This window comes from Pseudoliparis swirei, chromosome 16 (assembly GCF_029220125.1).
Source record: "Pseudoliparis swirei isolate HS2019 ecotype Mariana Trench chromosome 16, NWPU_hadal_v1, whole genome shotgun sequence".
Lineage (NCBI taxonomy): Eukaryota > Metazoa > Chordata > Actinopteri > Perciformes > Liparidae > Pseudoliparis > Pseudoliparis swirei.
Window position 1 is genome coordinate 15242493 of NC_079403.1, and position 22795 is coordinate 15265287.

At 44.2% G+C, this 22795-nt stretch overlaps 3 protein-coding genes across 4 annotated transcripts; 2 read left to right on the forward strand and 1 right to left on the reverse strand.

Annotated features, from left to right (window-relative positions):
* Positions 1–4125: 4125 nt before the first annotated feature.
* Positions 4126–8438, forward strand: LOC130206238 (uncharacterized). Of its 2 annotated transcripts, XM_056434100.1 has the most exons (9): positions 4144–4340; positions 5292–5379; positions 5539–5662; positions 6632–6789; positions 6868–7010; positions 7083–7260; positions 7650–7789; positions 8063–8225; positions 8309–8438. In XM_056434100.1, the coding sequence occupies exons 1-9, from the start codon at positions 4324–4326 to the stop codon at positions 8372–8374; spliced, it is 1077 nt and encodes a 358-aa protein (XP_056290075.1). In that variant the 5' UTR covers positions 4144–4323; the 3' UTR covers positions 8375–8438. The 2 variants fall into 2 exon arrangements, with proteins under 2 accessions (XP_056290073.1, XP_056290075.1); XM_056434098.1 differs by having other exon boundaries at positions 4126–4340; positions 6632–7010.
* A 215-nt stretch (positions 8439–8653) lies between these two features.
* On the reverse strand, positions 8654–9484 carry LOC130206542 (late histone H2A.L3-like). The gene is made up of 2 exons (XM_056434559.1): positions 9105–9484; positions 8654–8720 (listed from the first exon to the last, which is right to left on the reverse strand). Exons 1-2 carry the CDS (start codon positions 9482–9484, stop codon positions 8687–8689), a joined length of 414 nt encoding a protein of 137 aa, XP_056290534.1. The 3' UTR covers positions 8654–8686.
* A 701-nt stretch (positions 9485–10185) lies between these two features.
* Positions 10186–22580, forward strand: rec8b (REC8 meiotic recombination protein b). Its single transcript, XM_056434710.1, has 18 exons — positions 10186–10340; positions 10492–10560; positions 10890–11032; positions 11953–12028; positions 12538–12655; positions 13803–13878; positions 15640–15707; positions 16237–16318; positions 16902–16968; positions 17224–17404; positions 17931–18065; positions 18588–18663; positions 19615–19760; positions 19954–19993; positions 20091–20166; positions 20535–20630; positions 21210–21316; positions 22016–22580. The coding sequence occupies exons 1-18, from the start codon at positions 10285–10287 to the stop codon at positions 22105–22107; spliced, it is 1704 nt and encodes a 567-aa protein (XP_056290685.1). The 5' UTR covers positions 10186–10284; the 3' UTR covers positions 22108–22580.
* Positions 22581–22795: the final 215 nt, after the last annotated feature.

Consider the following 22795-nt stretch of genomic DNA (forward strand, 5'->3'; position numbering starts at 1 on the left):
GTATTACTGTACAGAATGTTCCCTGTAAATAATACATCATTGAATAATGATTATAAGTTATAAGTTGTAATTGATTTATATGGAGATCATTTTAGCTGACTTCAACTGCCTGGTTGTTTAATCTAAAACAATACCGCTGTGATGTAGTGAATGTAGAGGATGTGAATGATTGAATGCAATATAAGTACAATAATACTGTATTAATATAAGCATACAGTAGTTTAAATTGAAAATGAAAAGTACTGAAGTTAACTCAAGGAACCAATATTATTATTAATTATGTATGTTTCCTATTAGACTTCAGTACTTAAATATTCTAAATGCTCACCACCTCCCATAATAATAGTAAACTTTAACAAATGCTTTTGTAGAAAATCCACTCAGTGTTTAGATCAGGGGTCCCCAAACTTTTTCCTGAGAGGGCCACATAACGTTTCCCTTGTCTGCTGGAGGGCCAGCCGGGGGAGGGGGTGCTAGTGAGAAGTGAGAGTCTGCTCACCTGTGTGCGCGCATCACGGCTGAGTGATGTGCGCGCCGCTGTGCGCTCTGATCGCTCTTTTAATGAAGTATCGACACTAAAAATATGCTAAATTACATCGTTTTTAACGTACGGGTACTTTGTTAGTATCGATACACCGTGCAGCGTGACAGCAGTAGATGTCGTGGACTAACATTCAAGCTAACCTAACTTCCCAAACAGACCATCAGCCCACCCTCCCCCAGCCCATCAGGGGCTCACACCTCTGGAGCACCCTCCATCCCAACAAGCGACGCGTCATCCTGAGAGAGAGCACAACAGGCTGTTTGTAAAAAGCAGAACCCACGCAAAGCAGCCGGCCCGACTCTCTCCCTCCCCCTGCACTGTGCTGACCTGCTGACCAGCGTGTTCACCGACATCTCAAACACCTCAGACATGCCACGCACGCTGCAGCCTGCTTCAAGGCACCATCATCTCCACCCCCCCCCCAACAAACCCAAACCAGGACTCACAGGCCTACAGCCCCGTCCTGTGACCTGTCTGTCATCATGTGGTCTCCCGCTCCTTTCCCTCCCACCTCAAGACCACACCCACAACACCACCCCTGCCCCTGCAGTTCGCCCAGAGCCAACAGGTCTGCAGACGATGCAGTCAACAGCCCCAACTACATCTCTCCTATCTCTGACTCCCGAACTCTCCCGAGCCAGATCCAGTTCCTGGGACTTCAGCTCTGCTTCCATCCATCCCATCCTTCCCTCATCCCGCCCCCAGCTGCCAGCTGCCCACCCGCACTGCAGGTGGATCACAGACTTCCTGACAGGGAGCAGACCGAAGGCTGGGAAGGCGCACGGAAGGCTGACACACGGTCAGGCCCCCCCTCCTGACAGCACCCTTCTCTGCCCCTGTGTCTGTGTTCTCTGCTGTGCACCTCCAGTCACCAACAGCTGCACAGCCAAGTTCCAGTCCTGCTTCCCCTCCTTCGCATCCGGCATGCTCCCATGATCTGGACCGCCACTGGGGGGAGACGGACTGAGGTGGGAGAGACTGACCCCCTGGACCTGTGGGAGTGAGAGACTGACAGTGGAGATGGTTGTGAAGGAAGGCACAGACCCACCCCCCCTCATGACCCCTGTGACTCTGTGCCCTCCCGGCCGCCCTGTGCCCCCCCCTCTCTTCCATCTCCCCTACCCTCCTGTGTGGGCTGTTGAATCTCGGCTCCATCCAAGGCCCAGCAGAGGATGTTCTTCCTGAGGCAGCTGATCAGAGGAAGCTGAAGAGGAAGATGATGGGAGAGCCAGGACACGACAGAAGATGGTCCATCATCACTGCCATCATCACCTCCTGGCACCCCTGCAGCCCCACAGCCCCCAAAGCATCACTGCTGCTTGCATCAGCGCATCCGCTCGGCCAGAAGGGGGGTGCAACAGTTGCTCCCTCAGGTCCCTCCCTCCTTCAGGTCCACTGAGCGGGCCCAGAACCCACCCCATGTCCCCCCCCCTCACCCCTCCCACTCTGACACCTCCTCCCTCAGGGGACTCACTGCAGTCCATCCCATCCACCGCCCGCACCTCCCGCCAATCCATTCTTTTCCGACACACCAATAGGTTTATCAACCCGACCGGGGACTGACTCACCACCTCTCTCTCCTCTCTCTTTCCCCTTTCTTCTTCCTCCTCCTCTTCTCTTCCTCCTCCTCCCTCCTCCCTCTTCCTCCCCTTCCTCCTCCCTCCTTGCCTCTCCCTTGTTTTCCTCCTTCCGTTTTGTGTGTCTTGTGTTGTAAAAAAACCAAAAAAATTTGTTTCTGAATTCTGATTTCTTGATTTTGTGTGTTTCTCATTCATTCTTTTTCTGTGGACATCTGAACGCTGATTGGCCGAGACGCAACACGTCCCATCAAAGATGTTCTATTGCGAAGAGCACCACTTCACATTTTCTCCGCGTCTCACTGCAATCTCAACGGCAGCGGGCCAGGTGAAAAAAATAATAAATCGGAACGCGTCTCTGGTATTGTTCAGGGGGCCGGGCCAAATGTGGAGGCGGGCCGGATCCGGCCCACGGGCCGTAGTTTGGGGACCACTGGTTTAGATCGTCTATCCTTCACCCTGGTTTCTCCCTCTCTTTCTTTATTTCTCTTTCTCTTTCTGACTCAATTTCTTTCTCTCTCTTGATCTCACGTCTGACTTTCCCCCCTCTCTCTCATTTCTTGGATTGTGATTCATATCTTTTTTAATATTTAGAAGATAACGTTTTGCTTATCTTTTTCAGTTATACATTTCCACCCAATATGTTTGTGCTTCATTATTTTCAGCAGGAAGTTTCCCTTTTTGATATGTTCAGATATTTAAGCTATGTTCAGCCTATTTCAGCTGTTGGCAGCTAGTTTAAACTATGTTCAGCTTTAAAAAAAAGATATTTCAGCTAATTTCAGACATTTCCAGCTATTCCCAGACATTTTCAGTTAATCATTTCATATTTCAGCTATGTTCAGACATTTTCAGTTATTCATTTCATATTTCAGCTATTTCCAGACATTTTCAGTTATTCATTTCATATTTCAGCTATTTCCAGACATTTTCACTTATTCATTTAATATTTCAGCTATTTCCAGATATTTTCACTTATTCATTTCATATTTCAGCTATTTCCAGATATTTTCAGTTTTTCATTTCATATTTCAGCTATTTCCAGACATTTTCACTTATTCATTTCAGCTATTTCCAGATATGTTCAGTTATTCATTTCATATTTCAGCTATTTCCAGTCATTTTCACTTATTCATTTAATATTTCAGCTATTTCCCGACATTTTCAGTTATTCCTCATATTTCAGCTATTTTCAGCTATTTTCAGCTTTTTTCAAACATTTTCAGCAATTTTGTTTTTATTTTTCAGCTTCAAGCTTTAAAATGTTAGCATTCCAACACATTTTCAGAAGGAAATGCTCTTTCTAGTTTATATATAATATACAGGTTATATATCATGTACATGTTTTATAACCTTGATAGATGTTCATTATAGTTTATATATTATATACATATTATATATCATATACATGTTTTATAATCTTTATAGATGCTCATTATAGTTTATATATTATATACATATTATATATCATATACATGTTTTATAATCTTTATAGATGCTCATTATAGTTTATATATAATATACATATTATATATCATATACATGTTGTATAACCTTTATAGATGCTCATTATAGCTTTATATATATATATCATATGCATGTTGTATAACCGTTATGCTCATTATAGCTTTATATGGATAACAGATTATATATCATATAACCTCCAACACATTTTTTTGTTTTGTCAACTGTCAACATCTACTAGAATCTTGCAGATGAAGCAACGCCAAGTAGAAAAAGACAATAAAAACCAAAGACATGACGAAGTATAAATAAACAAAGTATAAATAAAGTGTATGAAAAGTAGTTCTCCTATAAACATTATAAATATGATATAGATTCATTGTTTTGATGGCTTTTCGTCATCTTGTTTTATTTGGGCTCTATATTTATTTATAATGTTGTAAATCAATGTTTGTGAATGTAGAGCTTGGAAAGCAGGACAATTGTATTTAATATAGAATAATGCATGAAGGTCTTTGTCAGTTATTTGTGTCCACTTTACGTTACTGTGCATGACCACTTTGTCAAAAAAGAGTTTTCAAAAGGAATTCCTGATCTATTCCACATGCTGCGACTGCACCGTCCACAGGCCAATCAGATCGCTTGACGTCACCGTCCACAGGCCAATAAAATCGCTTGGCGTCACCGTCCACAGGCCAATCAGATCGCTCGGTGTGCCGCGTCTATTTGAAAACAGAAATGGCTGAAGCTCGAGCGTAAGTCTCTAACGTTTAATAAACGTTTAACCCTGTGTTGTCGTTTTAAACGTTTCAATATGCTTCAGATAACATGTTTAACATGTCAGATAACGTGTACGTTGTGTTTTAAAGTTGTAACTAAAGCGTCTGCGTTAGTTAGCTAGCAGAAGCTAACGGCTGCTAACTAGATTACTAAGAGTACGAACGTTACAGGTACCTCTGAGATGTAGTATAATACTACAGGTACCTCTGAGATGTAGTATAATACTACAGGTACCTCTGAGATGTAGTATACTACTACAGTTACCTCAGATGTAGTATAATACTACAGGTACCTCTGAGATGTAGTATAATACTACAGGTACCTCTGAGATGTAGTATACTACTACAGGTACCTCTGAGATGTAGTATAATACTACAGGTACCTCTGAGATGTAGTATAATACTACAGGTACCTCTGAGATGTAGTATACTACTACAGTTACCTCAGATGTAGTATAATACTACAGGTACCTCTGAGATGTAGTATAATACTACAGGTACCTCTGAGATGTAGTATACTACTACAGTTACCTCGGATGTAGTATAATACTACAGGTACCTCTGAGATGTAGTATAATACTACAGGTACCTCTGAGATGTAGTATACTACTACAGGTACCTCTGAGATGTAGTATAATACTACAGGTACCTCTGAGATGTAGTATACTACTACAGGTACCTCTGAGATGTAGTATACTACTACAGGTACCTCTGAGATGTAGTATAATACTACAGGTACCTCTGAGATGTAGTATACTACTACAGGTACCTCTGAGATGTAGTATAATACTACAGGTACCTCTGAGATGTAGTATACTACTACAGTTACCTCAGATGTAGTATAATACTACAGGTACCTCTGAGATGTAGTATAATACTACAGGTACCTCTGAGATGTCGTACAGTACTACCTGTCCCTGTGTCCAGGGTTCTGCGGCGCTGTGATCCGGTTCTCTTGGGTCTCTTCAGAGACTCAGAACCACCTGAAGCAGCTCGGATGGTTCTCCACCTGATGGTCTGTTCATGTCACCGTGTACAAATACTCTGTACAAGTACACAAGTTGCCATCGAAATGTACTTGAAGCACTAAAAGTACTCGTGCTGCTTAATAAAACACACATGGTGTGTACATGTACATCCCTGTGTTCACACACGTGTGTGTGTGTGTGTGTAGGACAGCAGGCGGGTCCAGAAGGTTCTGGGCCGCGAGCAATTTGTTCTGGACTCCATGATGTCGCTGCTGGAGAGGCTGGAGTCTGCCCGGCAACTGATGACACAGGCCTGCCCCGCCCAGCCTGGTACACACAGTACACACAGTACATACCGTTCTACTCGTCGTTTAAAGTATATACATATATATATATATACATAGTAGAGATGCACCGATCAGGTTTTTGGTGCCGATCACTGAAATCAGTATCTGCCGATCCGATAATACCGATCACGGTGTCGGTTGAAGCATTCTATTTATTGTGTAGCATTATTGCCTAGGACTATGAGGAAATACATATATAACGCAAACATTAAAGAAATTACAGATTTCTTTAAACTTTTAGGACTTTTACTTTGAAAAATGTCCTAATTGATACACTAAAATTGTTTGATTGCTATTGTAGGGGACTTCAGATATGTATGGAACACATCTGCATCATTCATTTCCTGGAACTCTTGGGGAAATCTATTTACAGGACTTTGTTTAACATACAAAAGTCTGACTTATTTTTATAAACTCTTCCTTGGTCCAGTAAAAATGTTTTAATGTTAGCATAATTTAAGCTAAATCTCAAACGATCTCTAAAGATACAAAATCAGTTCATTGTTTACTTTTATATGTTCGTGTATGATTTGTCGACATCTTATTTTGAAAAGCGGATGTTGTTTCACGTGGTTCTTTCCGCTAACTTCGCAAAACCCTCTTTGCTCCCGATGGAATGTGTTTAGCGTGAGCATCAGTCTCTAGGGGCAGACATGTGAGAGTCGGCTGAGTCGACCCAGAGATTCAACTCGGGGGACGGGGACGCCGCTCGGTGCGTGAGGATCCTCTGACCTCTGACCTCTGGCCTCGCCGGGCGATCGCTCCGCTGCGCGCGCCGCGATTGAAACGTCTGATAGTTCTCGCAGATGTTACGTCATCTGATCGGCCGTTTTGAGAACGCCGATCAAAACCGATAATGGGAATATCGGCCGATATGGATCGGCGCCGATCAGATCGGTGCATCCCTAATACATATATATTAATATATATATATAACTGTGTGTGTGTGTAGGGGGCGGGGCTCGCAGCCGGTGGAAGGCTCTGAAAGGAGACAGCAGGTCCAGGACGGAGGACACAGAGACACTCCTCAGATCTCTGGAGGACAAAGTTCAACAAATACACAATAGGAGACACACACTCACACAACTGGTCCACCAGCTGGAGAGCAAGGTCACACACACACACACACACACACAGAGAGACACACACTCCTCTCCTTGTCTCATCTCCTCTCCTTGTCTCCTTCAGAAGCAGCAGCATGAAAGGCTGGAGGAGTCTCTGCAGAAGGCCCAGAATGCATTGCAGTTATGCGACAATCAGCTGAATCAGCTGAGGGCGGAGTCAGAGGCTGCACTCTGTCAGCTGATCGGCTGTCAGCGAATCAGAGATGAGTGAGTGTCACCAGGTCACGTGGCCGTCACTCGGTCGTTCTGATTGGTCACTAACGTGTGGCCACCTGTCAGGCTGCAGGTGTACGCCTCTTCCCTACAGGACAGCATGCAGATCAACCTGCTGTCATTCAGCCAATCAGAGCTGTGTCTGGAGCTCAGGCCACGCCCCTCTACAGATATGTCGTCCAATGAGCCGGAACTACTGAAGTTGTCAGTCACCTGGAGCCACGGCGACCGCTTCACACTGCAGGTCACTTCCTCATTCACTCCTGTCTGCTGATTGGCTGGCCCTTCTTAAAACCACAGTGTATCTTTACTGATTGGCTGGCCCTTCTTAAAGCCACAGTGTGTCTTTACTGATTGGCTGGCCCTTCTTAAAGCCGCAGTGTGTCTTTACTGATTGGCTGGCCCTTCTTAAAGCAGCAGTGTGTCTTTACTGATTGGCTGGCCCTTCTTAAAGCCACAGTGTATCTTTACTGATTGGCTGGCCCTTCTTAAAGCCGCAGTGTGTCTTTACTGATTGGCTGGCCCTTCTTAAAGCCACAGTGTATCTTTACTGATTGGCTGGCCCTTCTTAAAGCCGCAGTGTGTCTTTACTGATTGGCTGGCCCTTCTTAAAGCCGCAGTGTGTCTTTGCAGGTGAGGGAGGGTCCTCCTGGTCTGGTGGAGGACGGGCTGTCGGGCCGGCGGTCTGAACTGAGCGCCGCCTTGCTGGAGGTGATGCAGTGTTACCTGTGTCAGTTCCAGCTGCTGTCTGAGATCCAGAGACTGAGATCTAGGTAAATCCACTTCCTGCTAGATCATAAACTGCAGGCGATGCATTCTCTCTCCTGGGGCTCCTCTGGTTGTATAGAAGTCTATGCTTCATGTGTTAAAGCTGCATTCTCTCTCCTAACCACCAGGTGGCGACTCCTCTGGTTGTATAGAAGTCTATGCTTCATGTGTTAACGCTGCATTCTCTCTCCTGACCACCAGGATGTGATTTGTGTGTTCTTGAACCACCCAGAATGCATTTGGCTCAACAGAAGGCGTATTGACCTGTGTCTCCTCAGCTTCGCCATCGACTGGCGCCCGGCCCAGCAGGTCCTGGTGTTCCTGAAGTCGGCTCGGCTGGTCTTCACCCTGCAGGTCCAGGACGGGTACCCTGGAGCCGGGTCGGCCCGCCTGCTGTCAGCACTCAAAGACGGCCGAGCTGTGGACACGTCTGGGCTGAAGGTACAGAGTACCACAGAGTACCACAGAGTACCACAGAGTACCACAGAGTACCCAAGAATAATAACAATGTCTCTCTCTCTCAGCCTCTCAGATCTAACCACAGTCTCACTGATTGGTTGGTGTTCCTCAGCAGCGCTCCAATGGACTGACTCCTCCTCTGGACTGGCTCCTCCCCTGGACTGTGTTACTAAATAAATGTTTACAACAAGTGAATTCTTCTCTTTATGAAATGTGATCACCACCTCCCCCTGCTCCTCCTATGGGAGGAGGAGCTCATTGCATATGTGGCCCCTCCTCTTGAAGGGATGGAATAACATGAATGTAATGTCCCTGAAGTCCTGAACCAGAGCCTCACCAGACCTGGCTCATCCTGGTGAGGCTCTGAGGCCTCCACTTCCTGCTGGTTCTTGGGCTTTCCCTTCAGTTTGATCCCCAGCTAGTGAAATGCAGCTCAACTGGATTCAGGTCACGTGACTCGACCATTGCAGAATATTCCTGGCACGTTAAGACAAGAAAATAGATGAATATCATAGTACTAGACGGGAGACTTCCGGTAAAAACCTGCGGACTAGGCGTGACCTAGCCAGAGGCGCCAAAACGACCCAATTTCCTGCTTCTTGAGCCCTTCGTAGAGTACATAATGTATATACACGCACTTATAAATATCCATATACGTATGTATATATATATATACACGGATAATACTTATATTATAATGCAGTAGTTTCCAGTAAATTATCGCGTCATCGTTATGATGGTTCCTAGTTTAACTGTCATATTGAGGCAGTGGCCTCAGCTCATGTGTCGGTGCTCATGTTCTTAAAGGATCTCTAGTGAAGTGGTGGCTCTTAAAAGAGCCGTTGTTGTTGTTGTGTCTACTTCTTGGCGGCCTTCTCAGTCTTCTTGGGCAGCAGCACCGCCTGGATGTTGGGCAGCACGCCGCCCTGAGCGATGGTCACTCCGCCCAGCAGCTTGTTGAGCTCCTCGTCGTTGCGGACGGCCAGCTGCAGGTGACGGGGGATGATGCGGGTCTTCTTGTTGTCGCGGGCCGCGTTCCCGGCCAGCTCCAGGATCTCAGCGGTGAGATACTCCAGCACCGCCGCCAGGTACACCGGAGCTCCGGCGCCGACACGCCGGGCGTAGTTACCCTTCCTCAAGTGCCTGTGGACACGGCCCACGGGAAACTGGAGCCCGGCCCTGGAGGACCTGGTCTTGGCCTTCGCTCTGGTCTTACCGGCTCCCTTTCCACGTCCAGACATGTTAGTTCTTTGGTTTTGTCAAATGAAGAACTGAAGCAGTGAGTCCCACACCCGCTATTTTATAAGACTCAGCTGCTCTCTGATTGGTCAGAGTGAGCGTGTGTGTGATCACCCAATCAGAAGCGAGTTCTGCTACAGGGCTTCCACTGAGCACTTGAAACACGGAGTTTCAAAATATACGTGATAGATTGAACCGGAAATGATTGTAATATAATCACACTGTCAATCATATTGTTATTAGAACTACAGTATTATAACTACAGTATTAGTACTATGGTATAGTATTAGTGCTACAGTATTAGTACTACAGTGTAGTATTAGTACGACGGTATCAGTACTACAGTATTAGTACTGCGGTATTAGTACTACAGTATCAGTACTACAGTATTAGTACTACAGTATCAGTACTACGGTATCAGTACTACAGTATTAGTACTACAGTATCAGTACTACTACAGTTTTAGTACTACAGTGTAGTATTAGTACTACGGTATTAGTACTACAGTATTAGTACTACAATGTAGTATCAGGAGTACTACAGTATTAGTACTACAGTGTCGTATTAGTACTACGGTATTAGTACTACAGTATCAGTACTACTACAGTCCTTGAACGCATCGCGACCGTTTGCTTTCAAAGCGATGAAGAGTCACAACCTGATTGGTCCATTGTGATTCTAGCTCTTGAATTTCGCGGTAAAACGTACCAAGCTTTTAATAGTTCACCATTAGCTTTGTGAAATATATTCCCGATCCTGGACCTCCGCTCTCAAAGTATCTGCTTCATCGAGAAAGTCCAACATGTTTTACTACCCTAATGTCCTGCAACGCCACTCTGGCTGTTTTTCTACAGTCTGGTGAGTTTTTAAGCTAACGTTAGCTTATTAGCTTCTGTTAAATTAGCATTACAAACTAGCTTTGTGTTACATGTCAGATTCTACTATTCTAAATATATCTAATCAACATCATAGCGTGTATCCCATTATTTATGTGTGTCCCATTATTCAGGCTAGCCGCCACCAGAGGCATCAGGGTCACCCGCAGAGAGCTCCTCAAGGTCAACATCAACCGAACATGGTAAGTATGTGGCTGGTGTGTTAGTTTATCTGTGCTTTAGTCAGCAAGGCTGATTCCTTTGATTAGTTAAAAAGTGATACCAGCTAAAAGATCTGTTTAGTTTTATATAATATATTCAGATTATTCTCCGTCTTCTGTATCTTGCCCATCTTATAATACTTGAAAAGTAGATGATTTTGAACAGTGTGCTGAGATCATAGACAGGATGCTGCTATGGAAGTACCTCAGCTGCTAGAGTTAGAAGCTAAAAGGGAACAGTGATTTGTCCTCTTTGGATTTAAACATGTCTGTGTTTTTTTGTAATTTTGTTGAGCATTTTATCATTACAGCGGGGACATTTTGGACTACGTGACAGCTCAGGTTCCTCCACCGCAACCCAACCTACCAAGGCCTCGGTTCTCCCTCTACCTGTCGTCTCAGCTGCAGTACGGAGTGGTTGTAGTCTACCACAAGCAGTGTGGCTTCCTGCTGGGTAAGAGGAAGACAGGAAGCGAAGCAAGCAAGAGTAGAAGTTGATGTAATCCTTCGAGCTACATTTCGACATACAATATACTGTAACCTTCTGCTTGGTGATAATTAAGGAAAAAGTGATCCTCATACTGTACAGTCAGCTACTGTGACAGAAGTGTAGTTTAAAAGCATATGACAGAAGTCACTGGACAAAGTGAGGTAGTAGGATTTAAAGCAAGGGAACTTTTTTCCGGCTTATACATCTGGAGGAAATGCAGTCAGTCTGCTGGACGATTTTCAGTTCATCAAGAAACATTATTTTCTGTGAGGCGGCTTTCAAAGGGAAGCTCAGGTGAAATGTGAAAACCCAGCAGACCAGGTGTCTCTGCCAGTTTCTAAATCTAGAAATCTCAGCTGCTTTGGCGTGAAAACATAATAATGTTATTGTCGTACATCTGCACAACGCTTGTTTCCCAAATCACCTTTACGACTGATTTAGGAGCCAATAAAGAGCTGATGAATGCAATATCACCAAACACAGCAGCACCAGTCTCGGCTCATCTCGTCTTAAATTACAGCCTGACATTGTATTGCATTTGACAGATTGACTATTGTGCTGTTGTCATGGTTGATGTAAACAGTGAAATACAATGGGTAATGAGAAGCAGGAGCAGGAAATAAACTCAGAGGTTATGCTTAATAAGCGTTTAAACACAACCTTGAATGTGTATAAAGTATTCCATGTTCCCCTCTTTGCCTCCTCTTGTGTAAAGAGAAGGCAGAATGGTCATAAGGTCACCTTCATTGCATTTCTCATGTCATATTTTAGACCTTGACTTAAGTGTGACCTCTGCTTCTCTTTCTGCAGGAAAAAAAACTGCCGTACGAAGATTGTGTGTGTGTGTGTGAAAACTAAATTTTAACTCATTTTCTGTTTTCCAGAGGAGGCTCAACAGACCATTGACCGCCTGCTGCGCTCTAAAAGATGCATATATATTGACATAGCTCAGTCTGACAGGTCTGCACTCACACACTCCACATTTAAAGATCATGCGCAGGAGACTTTTTTGTATCCTTGGGCACCTAGAGTGTTAATCTGTGCAGAGATAGTATGTGTTTAGGATGAGTAGAAGAGCTCAAACGCATCTGCTGGAATACTTATGAGGGGCATTGTTTTCGGGAATAAAGACTGAAAAGGTGATGGAAGTGTTTTATTGCGTCAGTAATTGAAAAATTGAGCTACGGTACTTTCATGCAAACGGCTTTGTAAATGTTTAATAAGCCGTGTTATGTAACAGCGGTGATGTATGAGCTCTCGTTTCTGCAGACGCCATACATCTTTCTACATTCTGCTCTTTAAAGAGGCTGTGTGCCAGAAATATTTCATCATTTTATAAACCCATGAGATCAACAGTGCGGACAAAAGTATGCACAGTGTTGCTTTTGCCACAGCACTGACTGAGATCGATGATTTCGTATTTTGATGAGTAACATTGGCGTCTTTCGCTTTCTCTAATTTTCTGGCAGGTTGACCTTGGATGTGCCTGACAGCATGTACATGATGGAGGAGGCTGAGGGAGCTCATGACCCCTTCTTCGGCCTCATGGAACCACACCAGCTGCCCAGCCCCTACAAAATACAGCAGGTACAGTAACTATAAATGAGTACTCTGATATACGACGATCGGGGATGTAATCTAATGTCTCTGTTTTGGTGCGTAGCGCTTCAAACTCAAGAAATATAACATTTTATCTGTACAGTCACCATCCCCAGGTGACCTGCACTCTAGATCAAATATTCACTGTAAACATGAGGCACGCTGTGTGTGTGAACAGTCGCCCCTCCATTGGTGATATAATGATAGTGGTGCAGCATTCACCTTGAATAACAGTAACCCAATAAACTACACATATCCAACCGACATTACCCAAGATACTCGTTATTCATATACTAATACATACAAAAACACGTACCCTGCAACTATAGTACGATACATTTGTAACAGTCAACGTCTCAGACTAAATACAATGTTAGACCACTTGTGAGTTTTGGCTCTTTCTGTCACACTTTAGCTGTTGACGTCTAAAACAGCTCATAATAATTCATCTGACCACATTCAGCACGAACGCTAAGCTGCTAAACGGGACTGTCAGTTTTCTGACCACCTTTAGAGCTCACACACCTAAAGGCAGGACCGCTGATCAAATACGCTGTCATGATGTGTTTTTCCAGGTGTTTCTCCCTATTAACTCCTCATCTACAATACACCAGTTTGTTATGCTCACCGCCAAGTCAACAATAAACCATCAACTTGCGCAAGTGGGTCATTGTTTGTTGGCTTGATGTAAGTCTAGGTCCGTCCCATTGCGACATAGAATGTGTTCCTTCGCCCTCCATGCTGTCCACGACCGTCGTCGGAGTAAACCACAGAACATGACTCTTACTCTGCGTGCTGTACATCTGGCAGACACGGCTGAACTTTGTCCCCCTTGTAATCTTTCCCAGTGGAAATAGCATGCGTCAGCACTCACATTACAGACAGAGCAAACGTGTGGGAATATGAAAATTATTTATTGGGCACTGCCGTGGAATTTAAAATATCTCTAAACTGAACTGTGGCTTTCAGATGCAAGTTAGCAACTGCTGCATATTTAGAGTCAGTTTATATACCAGACAGGCCAAAGGAAAAAGAAAGAAACAGAGAAAACATGCTCTGAACAGCCCCAACAACAGAACACATTTATATATATATTTATTTATATATTGTGTAATGTCTGTATCTATATTTCTAGCTGATGTCGGGGGTTGGAGCAACGGTTTCACAGCACTCTCTGGTGCACAGTCCCCACAGCTCACTGGACATCGATGGTGAGGCTGATGTTGTAACATGCGAGAGACGGCAGCTGGGTCTCGTTTTTTAGGTGTGGCTCCACGTTTCCAGACGAAACGCGGAATTCCTCTGAAAGAGGCCTCACCTAAAATGGGACACAGCTTACTATAATGCAATGTTTAGTTTTAAATGCCATTCATACAAAAAATGTGTAGGTCTCTGCACTTTAACCCTTGTGTTGCCTTCGGGTCAATTTGACCCGATTCAATGTTTCACCCTCCTGTCGCCTTCGGGTCAATATGACCCGATTCAATGTTTAACCCTCCTGTTACCTTTATATTTCCTAACATATTTTACCCTTGAGGTCAATATGACCCCAGCTATTAAAATCTCCAGAAAATTATTAGAATTAATATTGTTTTCCAAGTTTAAGTGTGAGGTACTTTATGTTTGTTTGTTGACTCCCGAAAGAACACCGACATTAAACATTGAATCGGGTCAAATTGACCCGAAGGCGACAGGAGGGTTAAACATTGAATCGGGTCAAAATGACCCGAAGGCAACACAAGGGTTAAATAAACCTACTTTAATAAATACATTTCTTACAATGTGTTTGACATATTTCGCAAGAAGATAATCTAACAATCTTCAGAGGTTGTAGAACTGGGTCAGTTCCTTAGCTTGGATTCTGTTCATGGGGTTGTTCTTCAAAATTTAACCCATGAGGACCCACGGTGTCACGCGTCCTTTAAATATTCTGGAAAGTTCCCTATACAGATTTATCCTTGAACTCATAAAGTCCCTGAGTGACACCTACTGAACATCTTAGTGGGTCATGTGACCAGTCATGTGATTTAGTGTTCCCATAACAACATTTCCAAGAGGTCTGCGCCAGGTTGTGACAGCTCTCACAGAAATAACTAATTTATAAAAAGGTAAGATTCACCCATTTATGAATTATAATGCTTCTAAAACATGTTCTTTATTTTTAGACTGATGTAAAACTAATTAGATAAATATCGTTGTGACATGCGTCAGTCACATCGGGAATTTAACCTAAAAATGTCACGAAAAACCTAAAGTGACATACAGTATACGTCACAATAAGAAACATAATTATGATCTTCTTAATTCATTTGTCTGATTCAATGATATTTTGCTCATATATTTTTATATTGTTAAATCCCAAGCATATATGTGTGACCTATATGTAACATTTCAGATCCGTCTTGTGTCCCCCATGATTTTCCCTTGTGTTGCCTTAGGGTCATTTTGACCCGAATCAATATTACACCCTCCCCCCGCCTTTGGGTCATTTTGACCCGATTCAATGTTTCACCCTCCTTTATATTTACTAACATATTTTACCCTTTGGGTTCAATTTGACGCCAGCAATTAAAACCTCCAGAAAATTATTAGAATTAATATTGTTTTCCAAGTTTAAGTGTGAGGCACTTTATGTTTGTTTGTTGACTACCGAAAGAACACCGACATTAAACATTGAATGGGGTCAAATTAATCCTAAAGCGGGGGGAGGGTGTAATATTGATTCGGGTCAAAATGACCCTAAGGCAACACAAGGGTTAAAGGAGAAATGGGTCCGGGTTCTTTTAACTTTTGGCACAATTTTTTTAATATTTCCACTAAATAAATGTTCCATACTGAGCGAATCAATCTCATTTCATCTGCGCATGCTGAATTAAAAAGGCATCCTTGATGGCTGTTTCCTCCGCAGCTTTCTCTCACTCCTCCTGTGCTGCGAACGCGCTCGGCTCTTAACTCCTGCTGTGTTGAACCAGGTTTCCGGTCCCTTCCGGCTGCCATCTCCATGAAGGAGAAGGAGCCGTGCGCCATCCCCGATGCTGAGGTAAACTCTCAGGGAACATCCCAGTCATCCGTTCTCGTTGCGTCAGGTGTCCTGGTGACTCATGTGGGCCTCCAGCAGCTTTAGCGCCGGTCTTCGTCACGAGTCCGCTGCTCGCTCGTCGCTCTTTCCCGTCAGTCATCGCTATGTGATGAGGAAGTAGGACGTAGCATTAAAGTCAGTGCAGATTCTGTATTGTCCAGTCCATTTATCTATGTTCACTGTTGAGAAAAAGAACAAATACCGGTAATTATTATAGAGAGAAAAAATCCGTACATTTTCGAACTGGTGTGAATAATGTGAATGATTCAGGAAGTTAATGATGTCGTGGAAAGCGGACCTAAAATTCCCGATGCCTCAGCGAGCAGTATTATCTCGGTCATACAATTCTCGGGTGTTTACGACAGCAGATCTGGGACCTCCACACACGATTAGTGGATACTAAACAGAGCAAAGCCCCATTGCTTGTATTTGCTTCTTGTCCCCATCTCTTTAATATTAACTGACTCTTGTCACCCTCTCTCTATCACAGTATTTCGAGGGGGACGACCTTCCCGAAGCCACAGCCAGAGAGATCGACTTGCTGATGGATCAACAAGATCATTTCCATCAAGGTGTGTGCTTGTGTCTTTTGACGTTTAGCTCAGTGCGTGATGAGCGTTGCATTGGCTATCTTTTTATTTGTGTTCAGTTGTTTCGTCTTACTGAGGGTGTGTCCTAAATTCAAGGATGTGTGTTGTTCTCCTGTTATATGGCTGCAGTCCAGCAGGTCAAAGTATTTGAGCCACGGCTGCAATTGAAAAGAAGAAAGAAAAGCAATTGTGACAGAGCTTTTTGCTCCCAGAAAAAAAGAGGTTTATTTCGAGGAGGCTTTCAATTCTGGGGATAAATTGAGACGGGAACATCGCTTAAGTCTGAGAAAGCCTGCCTCGCTTTAACAGCCGACTGCTCTTCTATGTCAGCGACACGTTTGTTGTGTTTCATTCACCTCCTGCATTAAAACGGCGGCGGGAGAGTCGAGGGGGAATTTGCTTTTGGTTCAACAAGGAGAACCAGTTTCTGAAATAACGCACGTCATTCTGTCGTAACTCAGCTCGTCACAGAGGAGATCCTTGTGTTCACTTGGTCATCTGTTTGTCTGTGGTCATTAATGGTGTCACTGTATGACACCGAGTCACGTTTCCGTGTGTTGAACAGAAGTGAAAGGGCCGCAAACAGACGAGAGAACTGGGGACCCTGAAGGAGCCGAGTCCTCTGTGGACCGGTGAGTCTTTGGTCCTCTGCAGTCAGGAGCCCGACCCTTGTTGACAAACAGTGTTACGTGATGAATAGATCAACAAGTCTGTTGTACTGTAAGCATGCATGCGTGTGTGTGCGTGCGTGTGTGTGTGTGTGTGTGTGTGTGTGTGTGTGTGTGTGTGTGTGTGTGTGTGTGTGTGTGTGTGTGTGTGTGTGTGTGTGTGTGTGTGTGTGTGTGTGTGTGTGTGTGTGTGTGTGTGTGTGTGTGTGTGTGTGTGTGTGGGCCGGGAGCCGAGCGGGACAGTGTGTGGCTGCTTAACGACGAGTCGGGTCACCCTGCGGAGGTTCTTCAGGGAGCAGTTTCCCTAGAGATGACCCCACTGCAGGTTGCCATGCCAACCCCACCCTCCGGAGCATCCGGGAGAGAGGGAGACAGGGCCACAGAGAGTCCCTGTGAGGAGGTGAGGGGCGGGCGATGCTGTCGGTTCACTTGTTCGTTCAGTAGTAGTTGTAGTTGCGCAAAATTAAAACAGTTTTTGTCTGGAGTGTGAAGAAATACTAATGCAAATATAATTCCTGTTCTCGCACCAAGTTATTTAGAGCGTCTAAACATGATTCAGAGACACCCGGTCATTTCCAGAAGCAAACCTACCGTTGTTTGATCTTGAATACAACATATTATCTATTAAATCCGAGTTTGAGGGCCTGTCTCCACCCATTATGACACTAAGGGAAATTCCCAGTGCATTTTAATTTACCTGCTGTCAAATATTCTGACATGTAGGAAACAGATGACAGCGGCGAGGCGTCTGCTGTCATCAACTTTAATTTACATTCCACAAAGTGACTCATGAGCAGCTATTTTCGCTTTTGGAAACCGGTCATGGAAAGCACATGCGGGTGTGTCAACACAGAGTCATAGATTCCCGTGTGTGTGACGTGTGAAGTCCGTCTTCACATTAAAGCTGTGGGCTTCTCTCCCTTCAGATGGGGGCTGCTCCTCGTCGGCAGCCCGGCGGAGGTCGCAGGCGTCAGCTGGTCTTCGCAGACCCTCAGGTCCAGATATCTGAAAGAACAATGAAGGATCAGATTGTAAACCGGCTGGCCGAGACACTGAAACTGGTACATGAAACACACCGAGAATGTTTTCAAGTGGATCAGCGGACTTAAAAAGTTATATCCATATCACTAAAAAAAACAGCCCTCTCTCTCCCTCACGTCATGGCTTGATCACACCTTAAAACCATTGCAAAAGCACACACACACACACACACAGACACACACACGTTCACACGCTGAAGAGGATCACGGGTTCACTGACCTATTGAAATGTCGTTGTCGTTGGCATTCTGTAATCAAGCTTTGCCTTCAAAGTGTCTATCCACCAGGGTGTCCGTTCATTAAACTCTAGCTCTCCCGTTCTCTTCCTGCTCTCTAAGCCCACTGGGATGGCGCTCATTGATTTGAGGTTTTTTCTGCCTTTCTTTTCTTCTTCCGTATTTTTTCCATTTCCTTTGAGACACCATCATTGCCCCTCTCTCTCTCTCCTTCTCTCTCTCTCTGTACTCTGAAGAAACACTGTGAAAACAAGCACAAATCGTACTTGAAACTGTGACTGTGCTAATATGTTGTTCTTCCTCTCAGTCTGAGGTGTTGCTGGACTTGCCCTCCCTGACCATGCGTGCCACACCTGCCCAGCTCTTCGTCGCGCCCTGTGGATGTCAGTGCTAAGTGCTACCTGCCCCCCAGCTGGAGAAAAGCCCACACTACTGGCTGAACATTAACAACCTATTATTGGCTTTTTCTCAAATAACGAAATTCCTAACGGAACCAAGTCCTCAAGAGGGAAGACAAAAAAGAAACAAATCGTATCAACAAATGTGTTATAGAGACACAATAAATAAATAGATACGGTCAAGAACATCTCATCTTAATCACTGACAATAACGTTGAACCCCAAAACAACATATGTAGCGATAACAATGGGAAGACTATAAAAAAGTGTTCTTCCAAAGTCACTTTACATTTTGATGTTTTTAGAGATGTATCTGGAGCAGGAGATCTGCAAACGTCTGGGTAAAGAACCCAATAAATAAGTCAACAAAGTCCATGTACAAGAAAGTTTAATGAATCTTAAAGGCCGTCAACTTGCTGCAGTCAGAGCACCAACTCTGAGGCGTGAACTGTAGTCAGCGACGACCGTGTGGGGCTTCTGAAACACTTTCCCACTGTACGGTAAAGCCACGAGGGGCGGACGGGGACATGTTAGGACAAACAAATGTGCTTTGTCTCTTCGTGACACCGGAGCAGAACATTAGCCATGTCCAGTCCTATCGCAATACATTACACGTTGGTCACAGCACAGCATCACGTTGACCCGACCAAGGTCAAACACTGCTTCCCATCTACACCTGTTCTCATCAGCAGGCACTTACCTCTATGCCTTGTTATGTTACGGCGCCCCCCTGTGTTCGAATGGGGGAACTGCATGTCCCAATTCACCCGCTCAAAGATAGAAGAAAGCAACATGACTACACGATGACTCCAACACACGTTATGAACAGCTTCAACAGCCTCTGAGCTGCATTTCCACCAGTGCAACTCAAAAGGTTAAAAGAATTACTTCTTTTTTTTATTTTTATACTGCGTATGACCTTTGACCCCTCCACAGCCCTCCTCCATGCTGACCTCCAGTCACTGTGGAAGCAATGCGCCTTGCTCACCGCCCTGCCCGGACACGGGGAGGAAGAGGAGTCACAGCAGGACAGAGAGATACTGAGAACAGAGAGGAAGAGGAGGCAGTCGAGCATGAAGGAGGTGGGTCCGTGTGAAGGATACACAACGAGCTCCAACAGCGCTCTCTGGAGGGAGGACAGACGCTAGAGGTTCTCACCCAACCCGAGAGGGTGTTTGTGGAACTTGGCAGCGATAGTAAAGGTTACTGGAGTGGTCAGTTCAGTGGTGAGACACATTAGATTAGATTTCATTAAGCTGTTTCTCTCCCTCTCAGATATCCAGTGAGTCAGGACTGCAACCCACTGAGGGCTCATGTAAGAACCCCTCGTCTCCTCCTCCTCCTCACTTTGCATCAGTCTTTCAGGTCCAGCTTCCGCTGACGGCTTCTTTATGACTCCGATATGCAAACAGCTGCAGTGGACGGGATGCTGGACATGTCCAAGGAGGACAAATCCGTAAGCGACGCGATCACTCCCGCCAGCAGATGGTAAGAGTCGGACGGATAAAGAAATAGATCACTGTTCAGTTTAGTTTATGAACTGGATCCCCGTTAGCTGACGCCTCAAACATGACGTGAAACAAACAGTTAAAAAATAGAATAGAATGATAAAATAAAGTGCAGTCGAGGACTAGGATGTATATTGTGCAGTTCATCAGTAATACAGAGAAAGATCAGAAGGTTGATGCCTTTCATGGATTTTGCCGTCACTGCTCCGACCACGACAACCGGTCATCCATCACTAAGATCAGCATCTGGTCTTCACGACCTGACACTGAAGACAACTGAACTACCCCACAGATAACTTATCTTTACTGTGTCTGTCTGTCTGTGTGTGTGTGTTTGTGCGTGTGCAGGTCTCCACAAGAGGAGGCCCAGCTACGGATGGAGCCGATAGCGGAGGAGAATGTCGACATGCCCGAGGCTCAGACTGAGGCGGAGGACATGCTGAGGTACTTTATTCAGTCTACACTCGGGACACCAGAAGGCTTTCAAACACAGCCGGGTGGACCGCGGTGTGACTCGGTCCATTGTTAGAGGACTTCACGTGCTCCATTGTCTTTACACTCTGGATGACCGACACATGTGTGACACTGGATGGTGAAAGGTCGGCAGTGGGCAGTGCGTCGTGTTGAGATCTGGGGACTCGGGGTTCAGCACCGTTGTCAAAATCATCCTGAGGGGATGAAGGCTTTGTGGCACCGGCCCGTGACCCGAGTGCCTGTGTGGACGAAGGTAGACCGGCCATGGAGGGGGCATCAGCTTATATGTAAAGAGTTATGTTGGTCTTTTATGAGGTTGTTTAGGTTTGGAAAAACATGCCTCTTTCCTCCTTAACTAATCCTCCGGGCTACGGTGGTCGTCTGTTTTAACCACAGGTTTTTACAGCTTTTAACAGGAGTTGCATTCAATCTTTTTGCTTCATCATCAGTACAACATTAGAAAAACAATCTTTCTGATACCATGTCTCTTAATAATTCGAATGAAAACTTAATATTGGAACCCTAATTCCTAATATCCCTGTCTTCCAGCTGGATCTCCTCCAGCCTCCAGAGGTTGGGGGAGATCACCTTTGACTCTCTGATGCCCCCAGAGGCTGACCGCTCCACTGCAGCTCACACACTCTACAAACTGCTGGGTGAGGAAATCAAACGCTGCTTTTTCCTTGTTCCTGTTCGTCATTTGATTTGCATTTATGACTCAGAAATGTATTTAATGCCGACAGTAGGAGAGATCATAGGAATGTTAGAATAACGAAGACAAAATAAATCCACGGTTTAGATATTTCTGCATATTATATAGAAGCACTCCAGGTAAGAGGAAACATCTATATTCTTGACTCGGCTTTCCATTCGCCCGTTTAACCCTCCTGTTATCTTAGGGTCAATTTGACCCCATTCAATGTTTAATGTCGGTGTTCTTTCGGGTCAATTTGACCCCAGGCTGTTTTTCACTGTGTCAAACATATAAGAAATATCAACTTTTTTATTTATTTAAAGGGCTATTTAGGTAGTCAACAAACAAACATAAAGTACCTCACACTTAAAATTGGAAAACAATATAAATTCTAATAATTTTCTGGAGGTTTTAATTGCTGGGGTCAAATTGACCCCAAGGGTAAAATATGTCAGTAAATATAAAGGTAACAGGAGGGTTAAACATTGAATGGGGTCAAATTGACCCTAAGGTAACAGGAGGGTTAAGAAACTTTGATGCCAGCCCAAAAATACATATTCTATTTTATATCCTCATGTTTTGGTGTCTTATCCGACCTCCGCAGTAACAGTCAGTGAAACCCTGCAGCGGTGTTGACCTGTGACCTTTGTCTCTTCTTCAGAGCTGCTGTCTGCTCGACAGGTGACCGCACAGCAGACCGATCCCTTCAGTGACATCACCATAAACGCTGCGGCGCTGCGGGTGACCACCTGAGCACACACACACATAGTTACTCACACTAACGTGCCTTTGAGGTACAGTTCATGTTTTGTATTTTAAATTGATGGGTGTATTGAATTAATTTGATCTTTTATAGCTTCAACAACAGATCACATCGGTTAAATGTTTTTATATGAATTTTTAAATTACTCTGAAGTGTGAAACATCGAGCTGCATCACTTTTGCAAGTGTTTTAATTATTTTTAACCATCTTAAATCTGGTTTTAAATTGTGCAAATGTTTGTATTTTTAAATATTTACACCCACCGAACATGAACTAATGTCACAAACCGTTATTGAAGTTTTTCACTTCTGGACGCCACATGTTTGGTTATACAGTTTGTATCTTCTGGATGGATTTGTTCACGTATCATTATCCATTTTTAATGAAGCTTTTTATGCAGTTTGCATCTTCCGTGTGATTTCTTTTTTAATCCATTTTAATTATTTTAACTTAAAACTTTCAATAAAATGTTTTTCACTCATAAGGTTTATTCTCACTCACTCTTAACATATTCATGCCTGAAAAAACCTGTAGAATATTAGAATAAAAAAATATGACTTGCAGTGTCAACATATTAATCTCTCCTTTACTGAACAATGACACTTAAAGTTTATGTTAAATAACATAAGAGCAAAAATAATAATAACATTTTAAATATTCTAATTTGAGTGTGTGGTG